General features: G+C 34.6%; 1 protein-coding gene across 2 annotated transcripts in view; it reads left to right on the plus strand.

Annotated features, from left to right (window-relative positions):
- LOC131029122 (fatty acid amide hydrolase) overlaps positions 1-27,058 on the plus strand; it is a 230,299-nt gene that overhangs the window by 121,170 nt on the left and 82,071 nt on the right. For both annotated transcript variants that reach the window (XM_057960527.2, XM_057959839.2), the window contains exons 10-16: positions 15,918-15,993; positions 16,257-16,328; positions 16,428-16,479; positions 25,213-25,284; positions 25,498-25,578; positions 25,879-25,982; positions 26,115-26,207. In XM_057960527.2, the coding sequence (XP_057816510.1) occupies positions 15,918-15,993; positions 16,257-16,328; positions 16,428-16,479; positions 25,213-25,284; positions 25,498-25,578; positions 25,879-25,982; positions 26,115-26,207 (550 nt within the window). The remainder of the gene's footprint in view (positions 1-15,917; positions 15,994-16,256; positions 16,329-16,427; positions 16,480-25,212; positions 25,285-25,497; positions 25,579-25,878; positions 25,983-26,114; positions 26,208-27,058) is intronic.

Consider the following 27,058-nt stretch of genomic DNA (forward strand, 5'->3'; position numbering starts at 1 on the left):
AATCTATAGTTTCTCAGATATAAACTTTTTGTTTCTAGAAAGGATGCTCAGATTTTATATATATATATATACACTTCTGAAATGCCAAGTGAACTTGCACTACCTAAAAGTGCAGTGCATAGTTTTAGAACTCAGACTTGGCAGCCTGAAATTTTTACTTGAACTTGAAACTTGGCAAAAACTTAGTAGATTGAAAAATACATAAATTTATAAAATAAACTTACATAATGTGCAAAATATTGAATTTAGAGAACTTATAGGTTCTTTTCTGTTAGTTTTAGACCATAAAGTAGTAAAATGCATACCAATGTCATATATGATATGATGATTGATCATCATAATAAATTACAAATAGATAAAATATGTTTCAAATTTCTCTTTCAAATTAAGCTCTTCACTGCACCCTTGCTTTGGATGGTAATAATTTCTCATCATGAACAGTATCATCCTCAAGCATGTCATCATAGAATACATCCTTGGTAACACAATCCAAACGTGGATTAATGCAACCATTGTCAAGTGCTATTTAAATCTCCTTCCCTTCATCTTTCTGATGTAAATTTGAAGGTTTTACTACACAAAATGAGGTCATTGAGGCACTTTTAAACCAGTATGTTGCAATTCATGCAAATGACCCCAAACATGCTCCAGTTGCATTGACATCCATAAGTACTACGGTGTCAGCACAAAATGTATATGGAGGCTTTGAAGATTTGGTATTTTTGCACCATAAACTTTTCATCACCAATTTTCAAACGAAAAATTTATAATTTTGTAAGAAAGCTAGAATTGATCTTGTTGAACAAATCTATTATCGACAAGACTAGAATCGAATTTTTGATGGACTCAAAATTTTCCACCTGTCTGTTGGGTTATTCTCCTTAATATATATAGAGATGAAGAAAACAACCTCCGCTTTTCACCCTTGTAAATCTACAACTTGTCAAGAACTACACTTAAATTTCTGATGAATTTAACCCTTTTTATCTGGGTGTTTGGTTATTCTCCTTAAAATATATAGAGGTGAAGAAAATAACCTTCACTCTACACCCTTGTAAATCTGCAGCTTGTCAAGAATTGCCTCACCCTTCCTATGCAGGTGTTGAGGCCACCTATAACCTCTTTATTGGCTGTAATGGAATTGAGGAATACAGAATTGGGATTCAAGTAAAGGGCAATTACATTCAATTGTTGGTGGAGCTGCTTGTTCCACCTTTGACAAGTTATGCTCCAAATGGGTTCTTTCATTGCATTTTTTACCATGGTAATGTTGGATGTCCTTTTCATTGTCTATGGCCTCATATAGATAGTTCATTGGGTTTTTTTCTCCACCAACTGTAGAACTATGTTAGAGGTTCCATCACCTTAAACACTATTATAGATTATGGAAATTGAAACTAATAAAACTTTGAATAACAATAAACAAAAATCAAATGAAAAATATAAGAGCAAAAAATTTATGAGCTTTACAACTTAATATGTAATGGTGCTAGCTACTTTTTAAGCTTAAGACGAATTAGTGCTAATATGATGATGTTGGTGGAAAATTGTGAAACTTTTAACTGCATAATATCATTTCTTTTGGTGCATTCTCTCATCAAGTCAAGCAATCAAGAGTTGCTGTAGATGTATTAATGATGGTTTTTACCTCTTCAACCATGGTTTCCTATCCAAGTTTTCTTACAATCTCAAGTAAACTATTGATGCCTTGGGCATTACAAAAGCTCTAAAAAATAGAATAGTGCCTCTCCTCTAGAAGTCTTATTGCTACCACATATGCTATTATATTGTTGGCCACAACATGGATTTGGTTGAGTCACAACAGCCTTAAGGTTCTCTTCATGTGCACACACTCCCTGTCTCCAACAGGGACCCCCTATCCTTCTTTCCGCCTTGCTAACATGAGAGAGAGATAACTTAGAGGTGTGTAGAGAATCAGAGACTCAAGTCCAAGAATCAGAGACTCAAGTCCAAGCATGTGGAGGATAGGGTGAACACAAGCCAAGAGGCCTAAATTTGCATTGCACCTAGGGGAGCATCGAGGATGGGGCGTAGAATGAAATTTGGTCATAGGGGAATTTAAGTAAATGAAGGGGAGAAAGGAGGAAAGACTTAAATCTCAAGATCTTTCCAAGCATCTAGTTTTACACCTCCAAATTTGGTATTTTCTGTCAAGGTTGGAATTGTCTTTTCATCCAAAACCTTCCTTATACTAGGTTTCCTCCAAACTAGGCATGGGGAAGGACTCTAAGGAACCCTAAAGATGCTGCTAAGACTAAGTTCTAAAGGGAAAACTCGGTGATATCACTTAAAATCAGACTTAGACCTTATTCCCAAAAACATTACTAACACAAAACTTAAGTTCACCTTAAGTTTGGTGGTTGAGTGCTAAGTTGAAATAAGCTTTAATCCTAAAAAGGTTCCTAGTGCTGAGGTTTTGATCAAACTTTTACCTCTCACTCACCAAATTCGGTGATGGTACTGAAATAAGGAATTGTAATTATTCCAAAAAGGTGTCCTAATGCTGAGTTTATGACAGAGTTCCACCCTACACTTTGCAAGTTCGGTGTTTGCCTTAAGAGTTGGAATAGTGCCTTAACCCAAAATCCGTCCTTTCACCAAACTTCTGACCAACATTCTTCAAAGTTCGTCTTTTGCATTCAAACAAGGATTATGCCTTATTCCCTAAGGCATTCCTAATGCCAAAGTTTACCCTGAGTTTCACATTTCATCCTGCAAGTTCGGTGTTTGAAGACCAAATCAGATTATGCCTTTCTCCTTTTAGTCTTCCTAACTCCGAGGTTAGATCTGAACTTCACCCCAAATCCTCACCAAACTTGGTGGTGGCACGTCAGAGGGGATCAGGCCTATATCAAAGCTTTCCTCAGCTCGAGTTTCTGATCAAAGGACTAAAATATGGTGTGCTTTACAGTCAAAATCAGATCATAGTTCAAGTCTTGAGGCTCATCTTGGCACTAAATTTTTCCCTTTGTCCCAAAATGACCTTCCTAGGTGTTAGATCATGGAACATGTTTTTAGAATGATGTTCAGTAGGGATAAAGTGGTGCAAACGACAAATCTGCAATGGTGTGATAGTAATCAAGGAGAGAGTGATGAATGATGGAGCCCTTTGTGACTGATCCTTGAATTTCTTGTTTATGCAGGATGAGGGTCTCAACGAAGGTGATATCGAGACGCTTGAGACAAAGGGAGGTTCAACAACATTACTATCCAGCGCACAGATTGAAGATGTGATTGTGATCAAGACAGAGGATCACCAAAGACAAAGTACAAGAATGAAGGACTGCTACTACAGTGTCGAAAGCCAAAGTGATGCCATTCCAAATCTTTGGAAGGTAGTGGTAGACATAGAATACTACAAGAGACATGCATAAACAGGAAAAGAACAGCTGGAGATGACAATAATTTGGATTTATTGTAATAACAAGTATTCTATTGTAAAATGACTACTTTTTGGCCCCATTTAATGCAATTCAAGAGGGGATCAGAAGTTAGTTGTTCACCTAGCTACCAAGTTTGTCTTTTGTATCTTGAGCCCTATGAGCTTTTCTCTTCTAGTGGGATTAATCGAAGGTAGTTGAAAGTAGTTGGAAAGGTCGTTGATGGTTGTTGAGTTCATTAACCAAAATGCTGTTAGGGTTTCTAGAAGTCAAATCTGGGCCATTGAATGGATTGAATCTTGGTCATTGATTTGAAATGTAAATCTATAAAAGGCCAATGCCTCTCTCATTGTAAAAGGGAGAATTTTTAGAAAATAGAGGTAGGCGGTAGATATTAGAAGTAGAATTAGGAGTAGAGTAGGAGTTGTTGAGCAAAAATTGTTGTAATGAAAGTTAAAGAAAGTGAATAAAGCACTGAAGCATGGTGTTTTGTCATTTGTTTTTACTTGTTTGCATGGTTTCTCTTCATCAATTTAGCTAATGTTCATTGATTTTAATGGTGAAGTGTGAGGATATTTGATAGATTTCTGGTTCACACCATTGGAGGTTTATTGATTGTAGGTCTCTATGCATGACTAGTCTGAGCCTTCTATTGCTGTTAGTTCAACCGTGAATGTTCATCTGAGTTGCGCCAGAATTGGGTTCATAATGAATGTTCATGGTCTGAAAATCCTTTTGTTCCCTTTGGAGATTGCATTGTTTCCGTGGAGTTGTGAGTTTATCTCTGGCTAAGTAGGAATTAGTTTCGTGTGAAATCTGTCTACTCATAGCATCAACTGTTACTATCATTGTCCCTAGATTCTCTGAATCCTATCCTTTTTCTCTTTATTTTATCTAATTTGAGGAATGAAGCATCACCATATTGCCATACCAGATGCAAATGAGCTTGTCAGATGCATAGGTCCCCTTGAGAGTACGAGCAAATCACATCAGCTTGAGTTATCCTAAGCTTAGTCATGACTTGACATTAGGAACCTTGAGTTTACTTTGTTTGGACAACTTGAAGGCATACAAAGTTCCCTTATCCAAGAAAGAATAGGATAGACTCTGTGCATTCTATTATGTGTTGATGGATTTGCTAAATTTCCCCATCAATAGAATCAATGCTAGGTGGGCCTCTAGCTTTGAATCTGCATCAATCCGAGTAATGTTATATCTGAGATATGTTAGATCTCTTTTATATTGAAAAATCCAAAAAAATCCAAAAACGAAAAAATACCCAAAAAAGTAGAAAATCTGAAAATACAAAAATTTTGAGTCAAAATGTTGGAGCAACTACTTCATGGGAAGAGTCTTTAGGCTGACATTTCCTAGCTTCATGGGAGATTTATTGCAAAATTGTATCCTAGGCATTTGTTTGAGTTTGCATCTATAGGAAATTCCAAAATCCACAACACAACTGGACATGATGAGCTGAACTGTTTGACCTTTCTGTCAAGGGTGGAGTTGGCACTACAAGTATCTTCTTTTGGGATATTCCCAAACCGAAGGAGTTCGTAGTACCTGATCATTTTATTACTCCATAAAGCAATGACGAATTTACAGGGTTCAGGGGATTGATTGACAATCAGTTGGGTCTCAATAAGGAGTTATGTTTGGAGAATGTTTTGCTACCTTGGTGGTGTAGGATTCATAATGCTCTTCACTCCAAATTCACCTGTTCATTGTGCTTAGAGGCTCTTAATCAGGTTAGATCTGAGTTTGGGTTGCCAAAATCACCAGATGAATGCATCACAAATAAAATGTGGAGCGCGTACCTCACAACTGACGAGTATAGAACACAAGATCACTACAACACCACATTATCTGAGGGTGAAAGAGATGAACTACAAGAAGCTAGCCTGGATGAATCCAACAATCAGAGTATGGTAGTGGGTGGCTTGTTTACCCCGTGGGGTGTGTTATTAATATTGCATATCAATAGTCAGATGATAACCATAGGATAGAATAGTAACCAGAAACTCAGAGAAATGCTTTCATTAATGCCAAAATGTCTAGTACAATAATCATTCTCTGCATCAATGTATCCAACAACAAGTAGAAGAGCATATATAGAGACACAGTCGAGGGTTGCGGTTACCACCCGTGGGGAACCGTCATGCAACAGACAACTACCCTCGACGACACTAACATACTTAACCAACATAGCTTAACAAGTAGTATAAAGCCCATTTTACGACCAACATGGCTTTTTATACGTTGCACCTAGGGAGGAAAATGTTCTAGAGAATGATCAAGTGAGCACTATAGAAGAGCCAGAGAATGGAGAACAATTGAGGGAGCTCTACTAGTGGAAGTTGTATTCCAGGAACAAATTGGGAAATTGTTTGAAGATCAAGCTATCACAGAGGCCTTAGTGTTTAAGGATATGCTTACAGAAATACACAAGGTTACATGGTTTATGCAACATGATGATAGACTAATGGGCGAAGCACCCAATGTTCTTGGGTTCTAGTTCAAATCTGATTTTCAGTTTGCACAACTCATTGATGAATATGATGCTGATTTACTTAAGTGAGAGGCAAGTGGGATTATGCACCACTAGTTGTGACCTCCTAAAGTTGCTGAAGATCTCCCACCACATGATGCATTGTTGGATCGTAACATGCATCAGGTGTTTCTTTCCTTGCTACTGCTAATTTTGGATATTATCAATTTGATTTTGAATGTTTAGGAAAAACAACCTGCATGTGGGTCACTCATGGACCCAATGAGTTCCCCAGTCGTTGATATTGCCTGATGTATCGGTTGAGCATGAAAGTGGCCCACTGAATTTTTTTCTTTCAGAATACAAAGAGAAATCTGCCAAACTTAGGACTATGCCCTTTGCCCTATTACTGCTGCATGTTCTGAGAAGTCATCTTCGGTTAGGGGTTCGCACGAATAGTCCACATTTTGTATAATTAGTCTCTCCTTGGATATAGTTAGTTTAGTTTTGCTTTTCTATTTAGAACAATTTTCTTTTCTGTTCTTAGCTTAGATTTCTTGCCGTTTGCTTTAGTTAGGTTTGCTTTCAGAGGGGTGGTCTCTTTGTCATTTTGCAGGGGTATGTGTTTTGCCCAGCTTTGGTGTATGAGGTTGGGGATATATTTCGGTCTACTTTTTTGATGCCGACTGTGGTAGAGCACTTAGTTAATGGTTACTTCTATGGTCAATTCATTTGGTTTAAAGCATATTCATTTTGAGAATATCGTTACTTGTTGCGTCCTGTCACCAACATTGCGATCATTGCACATCTTACGCTTAATAATTGCTTAAGTTTGTTGTTTTATCAAAGGGAAGTCATTGCAAGTGAAAATCTAAAGCTCTACTTCAGCGACCACTGTAATGCTCAAACCCATGTAAGCTTCATTGCTTCTGAGCCAAAAAGAGAAAAAATGAGAAAGAAAAGAGAAAAATCAAGAAAGAAATTGAAGAGAAAAGAAGTATCAATCTATTTGGCTTTGGGAGTGCAGACATCTCTACAAGTGCTAAAAGAAAAGTTACCGGAAGTAGAGCAATCTCTGTGAGATTACAAGCGATAACCTTGATGGGGCTATGGATGCTCGCTGGTAGCGAGGCAATGTCTAGGTTGCTTTTGGAGTTAGAGTCACTCATATAGCATGCCATGATGTAATGTCCCCAATTCAGGACATAAAAGATTTGTAATATTCCCACCCTTTTAACATCATGGAAACCATGCATTGCAATTTAGTGAAGTCTCGAAAGAGACAAAATTGCAATAATCATATATGGATAAGTCTATTATGCTAGAAACAATATTACGATTTGTTAAGTAAGAGGAAGTTCGATTATATGATTAGTTAGTCAAACAAACATAGCATCAGTTCATATTAATTATGACTAAGCTATTACAAGGGCAGCGATTTACTAAGACAAGGTACGGTTTTATTAAGAAGAAATCATTACTAATGACACAGCGGTTCATAAACTAAAAGGTGCAGTTTAGAGTAAGGATATGATTTGTGAAGGATACAATTATTTTATAACTTAAAGATGCAATTAATTAAGATATGTCTCTTTGGTTTGAAAGGGTATAACCCTTAGAGATAAAGATTCTTAAAGAGGATTGCTATTCATTTCAAAAGGCATGAATTGGATTTTGTCTTTATTTATTTGTATCCTATTTGGATCGGCTCTATTGAGCATTATTGCCTCTGGCATAGTGGTTGCATGCATCAAAGTTTATATCAGAAATTGCACCAAGATAATTGCATATTTATCAAGTATAAAATCTGAAACCGCAATTCATCCTTCATCAATATAGGTGAAAGGGAAAGTTTAGCAGCATAATATCATTGTCAAATCAGACACAGCTTGCAACATTATTGTTATAATTCAAGGAGATTGAAGCATCTCATTCACAACATATCTTACAGAGTTATAATAGAAATAGTAGAGTTGCAGATTGAGATCATCCTTGCATAAGTCTCATTGAACATATTAGGAAAGGCAATAATAATCCATTTATACTCAACCTGGATTACATTATTGCACATGTATTTATATATATTGATCAAGATCATATTGCATACATTTAAATAGTCAAATCAGAGATAGCATTGATATTGACTTCATATCATTGTATTACAAGTGGGAAATCATTGTATATGAAGTAATTCTTGCATTGATTATCCTTATTTTATAAGTGTTAATAGTGAAAATTGAGGAAAGAAATATTTTACAATTGATTCTTATGAGTTAAATGTTCCTACTTGATAAATAATAACAAAACAGGACATTACAAGTGTTATCAGAGCTTATAATCCTGCCAGCCTGTGAGAAGAACATTCCATATGAGTAGAAGACGATCATTTGAAGATTGAAACAAACTAGGACACAATACAACAGCACTCAAGAAAAATTAAATCAATTATTGAGTAAGCTAACAACAGTATATAATAATGGCAACAAAGGAGGAAATAAAAATCAATTCATTCAAACTCCTACAACAAATTCAAGGTTAGTACCATCAACCATCCCATCTAAAACTGAATGTCAAACCAATGAGCCAATATCGACAGATCTACATGAGCAATGGCGACAAGATTGGTTAAAAGGAGGCCTTCAACAAGATATGTCTTTAGAGGACTACACTGACTTATGGATGAAGTACCAACCTAAGGAGCAAAGAAATCTTCACTTGGACCTAAGAAGGGGAAGCAAATGGCACGAACACCTTAAGGAACATGAGGTGAATATATAACTTGATATACAAACTAGGTCGGTGACTTACAAGCTAATTGGATGATTACTAATAAATCTTATCCATACAAAGCTTTGAAAGGGGTCATTTTGATAGACATGTAGTAGGTTCTGTTGTAACGATATTCTATAAACTATGATAATGCTTCATATCCAAGTCTATAAATGATAAGGCTTCATATCCATACAAAGCTTTGAAAGGGGTCATTTTGATAGACATGTGGTAGGTTGTGTTGTAACAATATTCTTCTAAATAAAGCCATTTAACCCAAGTTTTTTGCTGACCAGCTATGTAGCTACGCAAATAACCTTCTACCCATTTATTTACTATTTCCATTTGCCCATCTGTTTGTGGATGGTAGCTTGTACTCGGTGTTAGATTGGTGCCAGTGAGTTCAAACAATTCGGTCCAAAAAGTGCTGAGAAATTTGCTATCTTGATCACTTATTATGTTCTTGTGTAAGCCATGTAGCTTAATTACTTCTTTGAAGAATAAGTGTGCCACTTGTGAAGCATTGAAATCTGATGAAATGACAAATGTGCATGCTTTGTCAACCTGTCTACTACTACAAAAATGCAGTCCTTATTATTGCCTTTAGGTAGCCTAGTGATGAAATCCATTGATATACTTTTCCATTTTTGTCTTGGAATAGGAAGAGGTTGGAGCAATCCTGCTGGGAATGTACAGTTTTGTTTTGCTGACAAGTAATGCATTCTCTTACGAAACGTAAGACATCAACTTTTAAACCTTTTCATGAAAATCTCTCCCTTGTTTGTAGGTTTTAAAATATCCAGGGTGTCCAGCTGTGGATGCCTCATGAATTTTCTTGAGTATTTCCTCCTTAAGCGTGGATTCAGGAACCAAGTAAATTCTTTCTTTGTGATAGATAATATTGTCTTTCACCTTGAACTGTTCTTTGTGAGATTCTCCTTTAATTAGGTCATTAGTGAAAGTGTTCTTGGAGTATTCTTCTAATAGGTGAGTCCTCCAATCACTGGATATTCAAGATAAGGAGCAAATTGAGGGTCTTCTAGATAAAGCATCCCCCAATAACATTGTTTTTTCCCTTGACTCTATATCAAAGTCATAGGCTTGAATCTTGCTGATCCACTTTTGTTGTCATTCATTGAGGTCTTTTTGCTCCAAGAAGTATTTAAGGCTATTGTGATCTGTCTTGACCACAAATTTAGTGCCTACTAAATATTGGCGAAATTTTGCTAAGGTATGGATAATGGCAAGCATTTCTTTGTCATGTGTTGAATATAACTTCTCATTGTCCCTTAATTTTCTTCTTTCAAAGGCGATAGGGTGTCCTCCTTGCATTAGAACCGCACCAATTCCTTCTCCCGAAGCATCACATTCAAGGGTGAAAGGCTGATTAAAGTCTGGAAGGGCTAAAACTGGGCTGTTACTTATGATCTCCTTAAGTTTTTCAAAAGCTTTTTGTGCCTCTTCCGTCCATTTGAAGGCTCCTTTCTTGGTTAGACTGGTTAAGGGAGCTCCTAGGTGTGAGAACCCTTTGATGAATCTCCTATAATAGCTGCATAGTCCATAAAATCCTTGTAACCCTTTGATGAATCAATTTGTAACCTCATTTTTTCTTGACTCAGTTTGTAACCTCATTTTTACCTTGAATTAGTTTTGTTTTGGACTAGGTTTGTGTCTTACAAGAAGGGGAAGCAAATGATTACAGGTGGGAAATCATTGTATGTCAAGTAATCCTTACATTGAGGTGAATATATTCATACTATCCATACGAAGAAGATCTGAATGGTCATCACAAATTGAAGAGATCACAAGAAAGACGAGAGTTTATTGGAACGAAATGAAAGCATGGGAGCAGCAATTTGTTTAAGCAAAGACAGCGCAGTATTTAATAAATAAAAAGGTGGTGCTCATTAAGAGCAGCGATTATTAGTAAACAAAGAAACAATTAAAAGGCACAACTAATAAGCAGGTGCGATTTGTTACTAAGAGATACAACCTTTTGAAAGGTTATCTATTCTTCTTGATGATTCTATAAAGAGGCTTGATAAAAAGTGTGAGGAAGGGGGGAAGGAAAAAAGGAGATTGAATACTATTATGGAAATGGATCTCAAGAGAATAACTTGATGGTCGAACAAAGCCACTTGGTATGATGGGAATTAGCTGTTAGGACAAGTCAGCACACCCAATATGATTGATATGATTAATAAGTCAATGTTTGCTTGTATTTGGCATCAAAACACAATCGGAGGTTCTAAATCAATTATCGCGAATATAAGTAATCGGTGGCTCATCGCAATCACCTTATTGCTAGCAGTATATCTTTTGCTACAGTGTAAAATATGTGTATCGTGATAATGAGACTTGGAGGATGTAGACATAAGTGAGAAATCGAAGCTATCTAAGAACCATGGAGGGTACATAGCCGGCAAAGGTAAATGGTAGGAGTCATCTAATTAAAAAGGAAATGGGTTGTGAAGAGGATGTTATCCGTTATGAAAGAGGTGCAACATAATAATAACTAAGGAGCCTTGATGGAATGACATGTTAAGAGTTCCTTCAAAATCAATCCATTAATTAGGGAGTAATGTGATAGGAAGAGGTAATGGACATGTCTACCTATTTACAAGATACAAAGAAGGCAGTCTATTTCTCTTAAGGAGGGCAGAAAACGCAAGTGTGCGTTGTGTATTTGTGCTTCCAAAACAATAAATATACATACACCTGGATTTGAGAAGGCTGTCAATGAGAATAGCATATCAGATGTAATAAAGAAGATATAAAGGAGTTGTGTGTATGGAATGAGAGAAGATTATTCAAGAGATCAACATTTGAGAGTGAAGATGAACTGCAGATTATACAAGGCAATTGGAACTTGTCTTTTATTTGTATCCTCAACTAATCAATTCTCTTGAACATTATCAGCCATTGGCATAGAGGGTTGCATGTTAAAAGAATGTACATCAGGAATGGCGCCCACAGTGTTGCAGGCTTTGACCATCAAATATGAAATAGCAATTAGCCTTTTCATTAAAGGATTATAGATGGACTAAATATTGGAAAATCCCAAACGGGGACATTACATTGGAAGACAGTGTGTGACACAGAATACTATAGTAGACATGCAGAAACAGAAAAAGAACAACTGGAGATGACAAGAATTTGGATTTATTGTAATAAAAAGTATTCTATTGTAAAATGACTACTTTTTGACCTCATTTAATGCAATTCAAGAGGGGACCAAAAGTTAGTTGTGCACCCAGCTACCAAGTTTGTCTTTTGTGTCTTGAGCCCTATGAGCTTTTGTCTTCTAGTGGGATTAATGGAACGTAGTTGAAAAGGTGGTTGATGGTTGTTGAAATCATTAACCAAAAGGCTATCAGGGTTTCTAGAAGTCAAATCTGGGCCATTGAATGGATTGAGTCTTGGCCATTGATTCAGAATGTAAAATCTATAAAAGGTTAGTGCCTCTCTCATTGTAAAAGGGAGAATTTTGAGAAAATAGAGGTAGGTAGTAGATATTAGAAGTAGAATTAGGAGTAGAGTAGGAATTGTCGAGCAAAAATTGTTGTAATGGCAGTTAAAAAAAGTGAATAAAGCATTGAAGCATGGTGTTTTGCCATTTGTTTTTACCTGTTTGCATGGTTTCTCTTCATCAAGTTAGTTAATGTTTAGTGATTTTAATGGTGAAGTGTGAGGATATCTGATAGATTTCTGGTTCATATCTTCAGCCCACAATCGATGCCTGATTGGAACTGCACTGCCTTTGGAGTTTTCGTCCATTAGGAAAACTATTGGTGTTTTCATCCCTCCAGTGAGAATTCTGGCCACAAGCGCAAATCTCCAAAAGAGAAATAAATAATTTTCAGAATACCTTTCTTCTCCTCAGCCTTTTTTATAACCCCATGTGGCACATTCCAGAAGTTAAAATTATAAAATCACCTTTTAAATATTTTAAGCCTTTCAACTCTCATTAAGTGACTAGTATTATTTAACTTTTATTTTGGCCATAGAAAAGTCACCTTATAAAATATTCAACTTAAAACATTAGTGATTAAATTATTTATATCTAGAAGCCTAGGCCAAAACATTGGGGACATTACCTTGCTCCATGCAGCAGCTTAGCTAATTTTCTTGAGTGGGGATTGCCCAAATATGTTAGGACGTAGGAGCATTTTTTTGGACTAGTGGTGCCATGATTTTCTATTTCGTGCTTATTTTAAACATTTTCCTGCTTATTTTAAGTAATTGCCAAATTGTAAATCTTTTTGTTACTTTGAATTTTTTGAGAAATGGATTGAAGGAAAAATGTGCAGCCATCTGGTTGAGCAATAGTTGCATAATGCCATCTCCCACTTTCAGTCATAGATGAAATTCATTTTGTAAGCTATAGCTGGTTCGCTATTTTAGGAGTAGAATCCAAATTATACCTTCTGCTAATAAAAAAATTGCATGGGACCACCTGTGCCTCCAAATATTAAGTAGTAAGCAGCTGTCTGGGACCATGTTAGAATTAACACCAAAATCTTGAGGGCATATACTAAATCTTTTTGCATGGGAAAATCCCTCTCCTTGGACACCTGGCATTAGTAAAAAATATAATAGGTTTTAGGGTTTGAGACTTTTTTATCAGAAAAACCGTTTAATCTCACTGCCATTGCGAGTTTGTTTGTTGTTAAAAGAGACAGTTTTGTGGAGGCTGTGCGATGGTCAAGAGAATTTAGTGTGCATTGTCAAAGTGGGGCATGAGTTAGAAGGTGGTGGCAAGGGGATGATTTGGTGTTCCCTAAGTGAAGGACATGGTGCAATCCACCCAACATTGAAATGTAGGGAAGGCAATAGCCCAGATAATGAGGGAATGGGTGCAAATGCAGACCAGTAATTACTTGCTGCCATTGAAGGGAACTTTTTGGGGAGTGAGATGGTATTGGTTGGTGAGACTATATTGAGAATTTAATCTAAGAGATCCTTCTTCATGACTAGAATGATTATGATTTGTTATATTTTGTGGACAAATTTGGGAACCAGCAGTTATTTTGAGCATGATAAATGTAGCTTTCCTCAGATTTTGAATGTAAATAATACACGAGTCTTGGATGTTGTCCAAATTTAGTTGGATCCAAATCCATACATTCTATGAAATATATTCTAATTCATTTCTCTAGTATCATAATTCTAGTTTTGATGCACTAGTAACCATATAGATTTATAATCTTGTCACACAAATATCATGTATTTGAACAACCTTGTAGTGACTTGAGTCAAAAATCAGAAATGATGCCAACGAGTTCTAATTTGAGAGCATCTCTTGTTAATCTGTCATGTTTAAGTTCATTTCTTTGTTTTGAGTGACTTCATATTTGATTGCATTTAAGTATTAAAATTGATAGGTTGTTTCCATACTTGTACCACCTTTAATGCCACAAATTATGGCTGGAATTTTATCTCCATTAGTTACCTATCTAGAGCCTTACTCTTTATTTTTTGATTATTATTAGGTACTTTTGCTTCTTCAATACCTGCATTTTACATGCGCTACAATGCACGCATCTATGGCTGTCTTGTTACATGTACTTCTGCCTTGTACAAAACCTCATTCATTATGATTTACATGTGCATGCTAATGTGATGTGCTCCATACCACATTGTAGCTAGCTAAGAATTTGTAGTCATGCATTTACAAATGCCATAGACATGCCTAATGAATTTTCATCCTTAAAATAGATAACTACCTAGGTTACTTCTTCTATTGGTTGAAATTCAGTACCTCCTATGCTTCACATTATTACTGTTGTATATAGGATTAGAATTAGGAGGTTCTTCTCTAACTATTTGACGTGTCAAATCTATGCATATTCTTCATCAGTTTTATTTGATTTTCAAAAATTATTCTTGTCCAAATAATGTTTTGTTCCTCTGCCTAACCATGGTTTTCTCGGCACAGCATTACATGGTGTCACTGTTTTTATCTCAGAGATCTTTTAAAAAATTAACTGTCTTTCTAGCAAGATAGTATTTGATTCCTAAATGTTTCGGAAGGCTCCACTATTGTCTGGTCCAATTCTCATTCTGAATTCTGATGGAAACAATATTGGCTTCCATTTCCATGCATCCTTTGGGAGGATCATCTTTTATTGTGCATTGTTACATTCATTATATCCAGGTCAATACTTGCAGAATTGTACCTATCAACAAACATTATAGATTCCCTTCAATTATTGTGAGACCTTGTTGTTTCAATGGATATTGGAATCATCTTGAGTAAAATAGCCAGTTTGAGTGGAAGTTGAGCTTGCAATAATTTATTTAGCAATCCCTGATAGCATAACCAATACTTGTGCATCTTCTTCTTATTGATGTTCTCCATGAGTTTTGTATTATAGCAGCCTACCTTTGATGGTTTGGCTTTTTTTTATTGGTTCGTAATGATCTAAAATATTGAAATTAGTCTGCTTATATGTTTTCTTGTGATGGTATACCTTGTTAGAGTTGGTATAATTGCTTGTTAATTGAATACTATCTACCTCATCACGGTTAAGTTGATCATGTGATGATTTTTTTCTACCTATTTTCTGTATACACTTAATCGGATTCATAATGAAATTACATGTAGATACTAGCTGATTTTAATATATGATTTTAATGGGGTTTCTGAGGACCAGTGGTACTAGTTTGAGAAAGAGCGAGTAACAAGTTTTCATATTCAAAATTTCAGAAAATTTGTAACACATGGTAATTGAATGCAAACTTTATAATTATAAATGACTTCAGTGGTGAGTCCAAACTGATGGATGATGACATCATCAATCCCTTATTTCTCAAGTTTGTGCTTAATGTTGTTTTTTTGGCTCATGCACCCTTAAAGTAATAATATTTTGAGTTGGTAAGTGTAATGGAAAAGCATGCTGTATTAACTATAGCTTTTTCACAACTTTATTGACATATAAACAAATTTATATTTGTAACTAATGTATGTTGAACACATCCATTGATCAAATCGTTGACATTTCAAGTCAGTGTTTTCGGATGGGAAGCATAATGGAAAGTTGTGTTCTATTCAGTGTCCTTTCTTTGCAAATTTATTTATTTAAGAATTAAATTTTTGTGTAAGTAGTGTATTTTGAATGCATTCAGATCTAGATAGTGACTCTAATTATTATATGTTCAAAGAAGATAAATATATGTTTATTAAGTCTGGATAAAGAGTGTGTTGTTCTACCATGAATTACTTTTTCCATTCTAACTTAGTCTATTGATGTTTTTAGGATCGGTGCGCATGCCTGCATCATTGTGTGGTGTAGTCGGGTTGAAACCCACATTTGGACGTATCTCGCATTTTGGGTAAACAAACTGTACATTGTAAAAATTTAGAGCTTTTTCTCATAAATGTCAGACTTCATATTGTATTACATCATTCTATAGTACTATCTTGACTGAATATGGGTAGAGGTAATTTAAACTTTCATCATGCTAAACAGAGCTTTTCCTCATAAATTTGAGACTTCATATTGTATTCATTGTTCTAGAGTATTAAGTTGATTGAATATGCGATAGAGATAATTTAAAGTTTAAACTTATGCTAAACATGCGACATTGTCTGACAGAGTACTTCCTCTCAACTGGACAGTGGGTATGGTTGGGGTGTTGGCAGCAACAGTGGAGGATGCACTGATTGTGTTAGTAACTCTTCAATAATTATGTCATCTTTCAGGTTATCTTTTATTTTTTCCATGATCTCCTAAATTATTTATAGGAAGAACATAACTGATTTGCAGCTATACAGCAATATGTGGCCATTTGCCATCTGACCAATTGGTTTCATTGCCGGTGAGTTTCTCTTTAGAAAAGTGGGCTGCTTTCTACATGATTGGTCAGTCTTAAATTTTTCCTTTTTTATTTTCTATTTCCATAGTTCTAAGTATATTCTAGTGCATCATCAGAATTATTCTTGAATAAATTTGATACAAATTACTCATTGGGCTTTGGATAATTTTTATTCTAGCTGTTCCTGTAGCGTTGTGAGAGACGATGTCAATTTATTTGTGAGCTACACACTAGATTTTTATGTAGACAATATTTGCTTGTACTTTTCAAATGGAGAAATAACAAACTTTCCTAAATGAGGGGGAGAAGAAAATGTCTTTTACACAAATCTAGAGTAAATGAATAAATAACATAAGCATTCAGAATCTACCCTAGAAATTAAAGCAGGGAGTGTAATAAACATAAGTGAATAGAATGCTATGGAAATTGAATAAACCAATAAATTTATTTAACTGGAAAACTGACAGACGACAGAATGCAATTCAACAATATTGCAGAAATGTTAGTGAATCCCAGATGAATGCTTGCGAATCAATGAATGCTTTATTTATTGTCTTAGTCACTTTTATGATTGCAGATTCAATCCCACAAGTGCAGATCTGATTCAGTCCTAGGGATTCAATTTTAGTAAACTTCCAAAATGCCACATTAACTTGCTTGATGTTTTTAGTCTGTCTCTGTATAACAATTGGTTTTGTGTTTGATTGTTTGCATGTGGTAGGGATAACTACTTCTGTTGTGTCAAACAATATAAGGATACTAATTTAACATGTAGATAAATGATTGAGGATAACATTTTGAAAAATGCAAGATGCCCTAGATGCTTGTGCAATCAGAATTCTTTGACAAATGCTCCTAATAATGCATGCAATTAGTAAATGATAGCTCTACGATGCTAAATATCTAGATATTTTTTGAGCTCTAATATGAACTAGGGTTATCCCTTTAAATAAAACACCAATGGTCAAACAAAATTCTTTCATGCCTTGAATTGGCACACTATGGTCACAAGGAGAGGTAAAGTCAGCTCTGTATTTGTATTTTAATTTCAAAAGTTAAAGGGTCAATTTTTTAAGTCTTGTGGAAGTGACTGAGATCACTTTCGTGACTGCAGATCTGACTTGGGGAAGGAAATGGGTAAATTAAAGGTTAGGACTGGTTCTTGGGAATACATACAGATGAGAACAAATAGGTCTTGGGGTTTTGTGTCCACTCTCAGCTGAAATAATGCCATTGTATACGCCTGTTATTGCTTAAAGGCTACTCTATTTGAAGTGGGCCTAAAACAGAAGGGAAAGGGGCATGGGTATGCAAGTTTCACCATTAAGTTTTGCCATAACTTTGATGTGCATGTGAATTACTGTGAGAATACATGTCAAAGTAAATACAAGCAGCCAATAGGAAAGTAAAAATGGACACTCAAAAAGGATATTAATATGGGTGAAGATTTTGCCTTGGTACTTGTCTTGAAATGAGTGCTCCATCTTGGAAACCTAGAAAACAAAATTGAAAGCAATGAGTAACATCATATAATCATTGAAAACAATAATGTACTGTCCATAACCAACAAGAAAAACGAAAAGAGAGCTAGGGTCAAAGATGCCACCCTTGTAAGAACAAGGTAGATAGAGTTGTGATACTATCAATGAATCGCATTGAATCATCTGGTAGTCTTGTGAACCTGCTTAGATAAGGGAAATGCCAGTGACCTTACATGCTCCTTGCCAATTAGTTGCATGCAAAGGATGCCAGTAGATTGGAGGAGAATAGATAATATATAATAGTAACAAGATAAACCCAATAAAGGTTACTGATCATGGAAAAGACAATGTTGTATGAGACCAAAATGTAGCAAAATATGCTCTTAAAAGCCTCATAAATGATAGGAAACAGTTGCCTCTAATGATGCCCCTAGCAGGGTGAGAAATATAACCATGAAGTGCTGTATGGATGTAACCTGTAAGGTCAAGAGAAGGCGAGAAATCATCATGAAAATGATGAAGCTCATAATGATGTGAGTGTAAGACATAAGCATTATAAGCATAGCATAGACAAATTGGATTGGTGTAAACTTGTAGAAAATAAGCACAAAAGCCATAGATGATCTTGTAACCATGCAAAAAGTAGGGAATACTAATACATTTAATCAAAACTCTAAAGAGGATGAATCATAGGAAGCTGCCTGTAAGCATGAAGGAGTGTTATAAATCATTATGATAAATATTTTAGAGAAAGGATAATCATCATAGAAAGGCATAAATCATAGGGTGTGAAGTTGGTATTCATGGAAGACCTTGTAATTATCATAGAAAATGATAAATTTGGTAGCTTGTCAGTGCTTTTAGCCACACTTTTGTTCCATCCAATCTTCCCAATATCCTCAAGAAATAGATTCAAACAATGGGCAACACAAGGGCTCTAAAAATAGGTGGGATGCTTCTCTTGAATAAGTCTCCCCATAGCTGCATATGCTATTGCATTGTTCATGATAATTTGGAAAAAAATTTCCATCCCAACATTTGGGATCAAGCCCTCCAACATTGCACAAAGTCTTGACATTCCTGACCTCATGCAAGACACCAATGGACTTCAAGAACATTGATGTGGCCTTTGATGCCACTAAAATTTTTATGGGCATCTTGTTCTTGTCAATTGTCCATCCATTTGATAAAATGCTATAGTCCTTAGTCTACCATATTTTCCTCTGATCATCTACTAGAAGTTGTAATTTTTAATGGTTTCTTCTAGCAATGAGCCATTGAAATCCTTAATTGTTGAAGTTTTAAAGCCCACAATGGCAATTGTTAGTGCATTTACAAACCCTTCTCAATATGGACCCTTTGCCACATTAAAGGGCATTTATAATTGTAGGATCAAAAGCTTGGCATTGCAAGCGTAGCCTCATGGCATTTCTCTTGGTTCCAAGTGGCACCTTCAAATGAGAAGATTACATTGCAATGAGGTTTATGATATATGTGAAACTAGAATTATTTTTCACATTAATATTCAAATTAAGAAGACAAAGGTTGATACTCTTTTGATTCTAGCTCAATCGAATATTTATTTCCCAAGAATTGGTGAATAAGCTTGGTTTTGGTTCTTGGACACATATAATTAGCTTAATCCATATTTTTAAAGTTGGATGAAGCAAGAAATAGAAATGGATGTCACCAAACAATGCAAGGTTAAGTTTGGGAAAAATTAAATTTTCATTTGATAAGTTCAATATAGATGTTATTACTCTTGATGTGTGTAGAATGGTCTTTGGTATGTTGTTATCCATATGAAAATTGCTAGAAAAAGTCAAGTCATAATTACATTTCTTGTCCAAGTCTTCAGGTTGTTCTATGCTAGTTCTTTTTTCATGAATGGTGTTTGTGAGATTCTTATGGGCAAATATAGCCACTGAGGAAATCAATCTCAAGAGTTCAAACATAGAAAGTGGAAGAAAACGAGAAAATATTTTGGAGTTTCTACATAAGAGTGGCAGTGGAAGCAAGATCTAAAAGTGGTCAAAAAGGGGTAAAATGAAGAACTGAGGCTAAGGAGAAGGAATATGGCACATAATCTGAGTGGCAAGTGCTATTCAAATCTCCTATGGTTCATGTAGTGGATAGGTCATCTTTCCAGCATGAAATTGTCATTATCGAAAATTAAAATCCAATTGCAAGTCAAAATTTTGTTGGCAATAAAAAATCCATCCAATTTTCAAAACAATTCTGTTCTTAGAAATTTCTGTTTTAGCAAGTACTCTTTTTTGAGAAATGGTGTGAGGAGCTCAAAAATACTCTAGAATATGCTATTTTAGCAAATATGCTTTTACAAGGAATGGTAGTAGACAACAAGGTTGAAAGTTGGTCTAAAGCAGGTTCAAATTTCAATACAAGAAAATGTAATCCAAAATGAAGAACAATAGTAAAAGGAGATAAAATTCATTAAAGACAGGATTTTGTGGGAGTGTTAAAAAAATGCTTCCCAAGAAGAAATCTGTAAGGTGAAAGCAATTGGAGAAGGCTAGCAAGTTTATGTGAGACAGACTTTTGTTGAAAATAACCATTCAAAAATTCGTCCAAGAGGGTTCAAAACGTGGAAAATACCACCAAATATAAACAATTTAACTTTTCTTTGCAAGAGGAGATTTTAGGATGGCATGCCAATGTCAAAAACCCAACAAACATAAAGTATGGCAAATTGGCTAAGTGGTGGAGGTTTCCTGTGGATAGAATAAACAAAAAAGTTGGGTGCCCAACATAGAGGGAAATTGGTTTTTTCCTTAGCATGACCATGAAAACGTTCATTAAAGTTGGTGCCAATGTTGAAATTCCCTGCCGAATTGAAAGAAGATTAGCAAGTGGTCAAAACAATTCTTAGAACAGAATTAAAGTGTATAAGTCAAGGATGAAGGTCAAATAGAATATTCAAAGGAGAAAAGCACTAAATTTGAGCCCTTCCTTCATATGGGCACCCAAGATGAAATGAAAAAATGAATGGAAAGCATAGGAAATCCTATTAATATTATTTTGAGGATAGAATTACTTCAAAGCAATTATTTTATTATTATTTGAAGTTCTAGAAGGTATCTTTAAGAGGTTATAAATATTTTTCATTTATACAATGTGTAAATTGAGTTGGAGCTTTGCTTATGTTGCTAAATTTTCATTATAGCCAGAAGTTTGTGTTGTAATCGTGCAAGTTGAAATCCAAGCAATAAATAAAGTTTATGCTAATTCTGTATAGCATTGACTTTACACTCTTGGAGTAGCGTTGAATGTTTCATAGTAATTATATATTTTCACCTTTTTTTTTCATCACTATTTTCAAAAGTGTTATGTTTCTTAATTCAATCAAAATCAATTGTCAATGTCTAATTGATGATCCCTATTTTAATGATCTGTTAACTTTGTTGTTCAGTGCATGCTTACTTTCTTTGTTAAAACTAATAGATTTGTTGGTGAGTTAGAAGATTTTCAAGTGTTGCGCTCTAAGCTTTAAGATCAAGTTTTATTTTTCAATATTTCCCGATTTATGCAAAATTTCATTATGCACACAGTAGCAAACTTGTTCTTTTGTTTTAGATATAGAAGTAGATTAAATCAGGGAGCTTCCCTGAAAATTTGAACAGAGATTTTTCACATTCTCTATTTACTTTTGTGCTGTCACGAAAGTGGCAAATTAAAATGGTAAAATGGCATTTTGTGTATGTTAGTGATGCCATGTTCATGAGGATAGATAATAAGTACTATTTGGTCAAAGAAGGAATAAACCACATCAATAATTCATATTAACACAATTAAAAAATATACTTGATAAGTGCCAATCAAGACAAACAATTGATTAGTGCTAGTGGCAAGATTTCCCTGTTTATTTTGAAATGTAAGAAAGACAATGAAGTAGTTGGATACCAACGTTCTCCTAGCATATTTACTTAAAAAGGTAAAAAAATAGTGGAATTGTTGTTGCTGCAATTGAAGGAGGTTTTCCAAGAGGCAAAGGGTATGCTGTTTAGGAGATTAGTGGAGCATGAGATCCAATTGTTGCTATACTGTCTTCTCTCCAACATTGTTCTGTTTTGACAATCAATAATGGAAGCACATGAAATAAGAAATTAATTGCAATCTCTGTTAGATCAAGGTGTAAACCATCATAGCACTTCTGCATGTGGCTTGTCGATTGTTATTGTGCCCAATAAAGATGGTTCATAGAGAACATGTAATGATTAGAGAGATTTGATTGAGGCAATCATCATGAACAGGTATACCCTTCCATGGATTGATGATTTGTTGGACCAACTTCAGCATGCTAAGTTTTTCACAAAATTGGAATTGATATCTTGCTATCATTAAGTGAGATTCAGAAGAAGAACTAGGGAGGAAAGTTTAGAAAATAATATTAAATTAAAGGTTAGTATGAGTTCCTTGTATTTCCTTGTAAAATGGGGCAGCGTTCTTACTTTCATGGGAGTGATGAATGAGGGATTGAGGGCATTTGTAGATTATTGTGTCATTGTTTTATGATGCATTGGTTTTGACAAGATTTTTAATGAATTGAAAAAACTATACAATTTTATAAGAAGAATAAATTAATGCTTAATGAGAAGAAATGTGAGTTTACTCAATGCCCACTTGGCTATTTGGGGCATATGGTTGATGATGGAGAGCTGATAATTGTTTTGGCCTAATTGGAAGCCATTTTGAAGTGCCTTAAACTTTACAATGTGATTGAGACAGGAGTTTTGTAGGTGCAGTTTAGTACTTGAGAAAGGTCATCAAATCCTTTTCTATAATAGCTGCACATTTGCGTGTCCTAACAATTAGTAATAATAATTCATTTACTTGAGTATGAAATTTGAAAAGTACATTTTTTAAGTTGAAGAAAAATTTAGCAATTCTCCAGTATTGGCAATGCCTAATTGGTAGCTACTATTTGAGATGGAAAGTGATCTAAAGTTAAATAAAAAAGTTAGCAATGCATTGGTATTAGCAATACCTAATTGGTAGCTACTATTTGAGATAGGCAATGATGTTAATAAGAATGCTAAGGTGCTTAAAAATCCTTAAAATTATAATATCTCAATTAAGAATTATGGAAAATGTGCAGGGGTTTGCATAGGTTGTGGATGATAATGAATTTATTTGCACCTTTTGGTGTCGAAAATAACCATTGAAGGTGCTTGAGAAAAACATGGAATGTGATTCATTTTTAACAGTGACACAATTGTGAATCATAGTAGGGTGGTAGATGTGAAATTGCCAGTTATAGCAGGTGTAATTTTCATAGATACTCTTTCAATCTTGCTTGTAAGTGACAATTTCACCCATGCATGGTGGTTTTTCAGAAAAAAATCAATCATAGTTTTGGTTATAATGGCGTCTCTTCCAGCTGTGTCTTTTGGGATTCATATTCTGATCTTGAACATGATGTAACCAACTAAACTTATGTTGAGATAATAGATATGATTGTAAAAATATAATTCTTTTCAAGGAGTTTTCTGAGTGATTGATGCATATGGAGTTGAGCACAATAAAGAGAAGTTTGGTAGAACAAGGTCCAAATCTTTGCAAGTGTCGATAAAGGTGTACTGAAGATCTGTGTCCTTGAAGGCCTCAAAAAGGAATTAAATTTGTAATTGCATTGGAAATAGTGCCAAGAGAAAGCAAATGACCTTTGTCTTTGGGAGTTCCTTTCCATATTGGGTTCTTTGCGATAAATATCCTATGCTATGCTTTGCCTGTGATGTTTTCAATTTCCTTTGTTCAATTCTTGCATACAACTATCTTCATTTTTTAAGCATCTCGTTCCCAAGAAGAAAATGACTATATTCTCTACAAATAAGAATGAAAAGCTGCAAATTCTCAACCAAGAAATTCATAAGCAGGATCAACTTCTGTGTTGGCAAATTATTCATGATATATCTCTACTAATTATGGATTAGTTTCTCACCCAATCATTTAATTAAATATTGTCCCATAGTAGAAAATGTAAAGCGACAAGTCCTTTGCTCAGACCATAATAGGAAGATTAGATGAGTTCTCACTGGATTCGCCAGTTTTCAGCTAGATGGTACCATGCCAAGGAAATGCAGGTCAAGTCCTGACAGATTAGTCATGAGTTTTCTAGTGAAACTCACCAAGTTTAATAGTTGGACTTAATTAGTTTTAAGGGACTCTCCTATTGAAGGAAAACGTGATTCATAATGGTTTTTGGTTTTTTTATCACTTTTGTCTTCAATAGGTGCATTCTTAGTGGTTTAAATTGATTGTTGACTGATTGGGAGTTCAATTTCAAAGGTTTTGTTCATGGTTGGTTAAAAACATTAAAGTGATAAACGTATGAAGAATGACATGCTTCATGAACATCGAATGGCCTTGAAGGCCTTAATTTGGACCTATGGCAGAGGCTCTACCCTTGACCCTGCCTTGTTTTGCAACAGGGAACATGCTAGGAGTGCTGCCACTAGATGCCACTGGGGACTTTTATCCCCAAACCCCTAATCTAGTGCTAAAAAGGAAAACATAAATTTTTTTTGGCTGTGCCAGATGGAAAAGCAGGATTTTTCCTTTATTAAATTATTTGTCTTGAACTAATAAAACTGACCTGTTTCCCCTATTTTTTATGAGTTTTTCAGCAGTTTATAGTCTCTTGATTAAATCCCAAGTAATTGAGTTCCATTCACACTTTTGATTTACCGAGTCAATCCTGATTTTGAGTAATGCTACTATGATCAAAATAAACCTGTAGGTTCTCTAACTTCATTCTTTGTGCTTCTCATGCATTACTTTTTATTTTTATTTTGTATAATTAATGTTTTTCTGGGCTAATTTTTGTGAAGTCCTGAGTCTGCGTCAAAAGTTTGGGCTGCAGAGCCTGATTTTTCCTATTATGGTTCAGAACTTCAGACCAATTGTAAAATGTCTGTCAAGGGACTTAAAATAATGAGTGAACAATAAATTTACATGTCGTGTTTAAGGTTAAATAGTGAATACAAGATAAATATGGAACAAAAAGGTAGAAAACATGCTAAAATTGCATATCCCTTGGAAGCATTGTATTTGAATTCATATAATGCAACTGAATACAGTATTCACTTTCGATGGATATAATAATGTTCATTGATTTGATACGATAGAGGAGAGTTTGCCACTTATTAAATGGAAATAGTCAAACCTATATTGCCATCTATTTTTTGGAATTTAAAGATTGTTATTCTTTTTGTTGTACTGTGCTGTGGTTCATCAGCCTCAAGTAAACCTACCCCTGTTGCAAACAAACAATTCTGTTGGGGATCTCAAGCTTGCAAAATACACAAAGGTAACATGAATTTTTTTTTGTCTAAATGTCACTTTTCAATTTCCTTGACATTTGTATTAACAGATGCAATAAACTCAGAAGGCATTATTTTTTCTTCTCTGGAAAGTAGAGAGATCAGAAATATTATTGATTAGCTGCCATAACCGTATACACTTTGTTTCTGTTTCTAGTTCATTCTATCATTGATTTGTATTTCATTTGTGTGGGATACAGTGGTTTAATGATTGTGATGACAACATAAGAAGTACGTGTCATCATGCTTTAGATCTATTGGCAGGGAATTATGGATGTAAGGTACACAAATGTCATCTCTGCTTCTTGTATGCTCAATATTGCAAATTCTTTACTTCTCGTTTGATTCTTCTTATCTGAAAATTTTCAGTTTAAAATCTTGTTATGCATCCAAAACTATAATTTGTGACTTCTTCAATAATGATTGTGGGTACTTACAAGAGTAAGTGAATTTTGCAATTTGTTCCAGTTTTGTTACTTATTAAACAAAATTTGGAAGGTAAAGCAAAGACGATGAACAACTTTCAACAGATAAATTATTATTTTCTTATTGAAGTAAGATTGTTTTCTCCTTGTGTAAAGATCTTGGAGGTGACTTTGCCAGAGATAGAGGAGATGCGCCTTGCACATTATGTAACAATCGGCTCTGAATGCAACACGTCTATTGGTTCTTCTTTTGAGAAATTGTATGAAATTTCCTACATAGTAAAATAGTTTTTCTTCATAGAAATTTTTTATTGATAATGGCACATTACATACTATGGTCAAACTTTCAATGGAAAATTTATTTGATGTTGAATTCCTCTCCTTTGAATTAGAGGTTTGGCATCATCAGGATGGGATGCAAGATTTGCTTTTCGTGTATATCGTTCTTTCAGCAGTAAGGAATTCCTTAATGCCCAGCGTCTTAGGTAAGTTGTCATTTCATTTTGTCTTGTACTTTTTTTCACCATATATGGGGCCTCGAGGTTGTGCTAACAAAGATTTATATTCTATCCTCACTATGGATTGCTTATGAATTTGATCCTTGCCAATGTTGACCTCTTTGAACATTTTGAACATATAAATATAGATCATTACATTTTATTTGACTTGCACAATATTTCTTCACACAATCTGCTAAGATCACGCAACACAATTCTTTCCTTTATCATAAGTTGAGGCACGTGTAGCTAAAATGGTTGAATAAAAGAAATGTTGATTCTTGCTAAGTGTTTTCTTTTGAGTGTTTAGAGGTATTTGGAATGAAAATTCCCATGGCGTAGTGTTTCAATATCTTTTTTCTTCCAAATTTTTATATTGTAGTATCTTGAACCATAGTAAATTATATTTTTATCTTCATGTATAAAATAAATTACTTCATACATAATATTATATATTTCTTTACATTTACAAATATATATTCTTCTCTTAAGTAGTTTGTATATTGCATATTTCTTATTAATTGAAATATACCTAAATATTTAAATACCTACACTCAAATATATACCCTCATCCACATACATACATATAGTTATAATATTAAAGATATAACATATTTCTTTAAACATAATTTAATGAAATGTGTAAAATATTCTATAGATCTGGGAGTGTGGGTTTTTGAATTAAATAACATTCCATAAACAGAGGTGTATCGACATGAAGGAACAAATAAAAAAATAAAAATCAAGAGATAATAAATGATTTCCATAATGATACACCATCATTTGAATAATATGCATTAGAGATATAATAATGATTAATGAATATATTTAACTAATAT

Source organism: Cryptomeria japonica, chromosome 3, assembly GCF_030272615.1.
Source record: "Cryptomeria japonica chromosome 3, Sugi_1.0, whole genome shotgun sequence".
In the NCBI taxonomy this organism is placed as follows: Eukaryota; Viridiplantae; Streptophyta; class Pinopsida; order Cupressales; family Cupressaceae; genus Cryptomeria; species Cryptomeria japonica.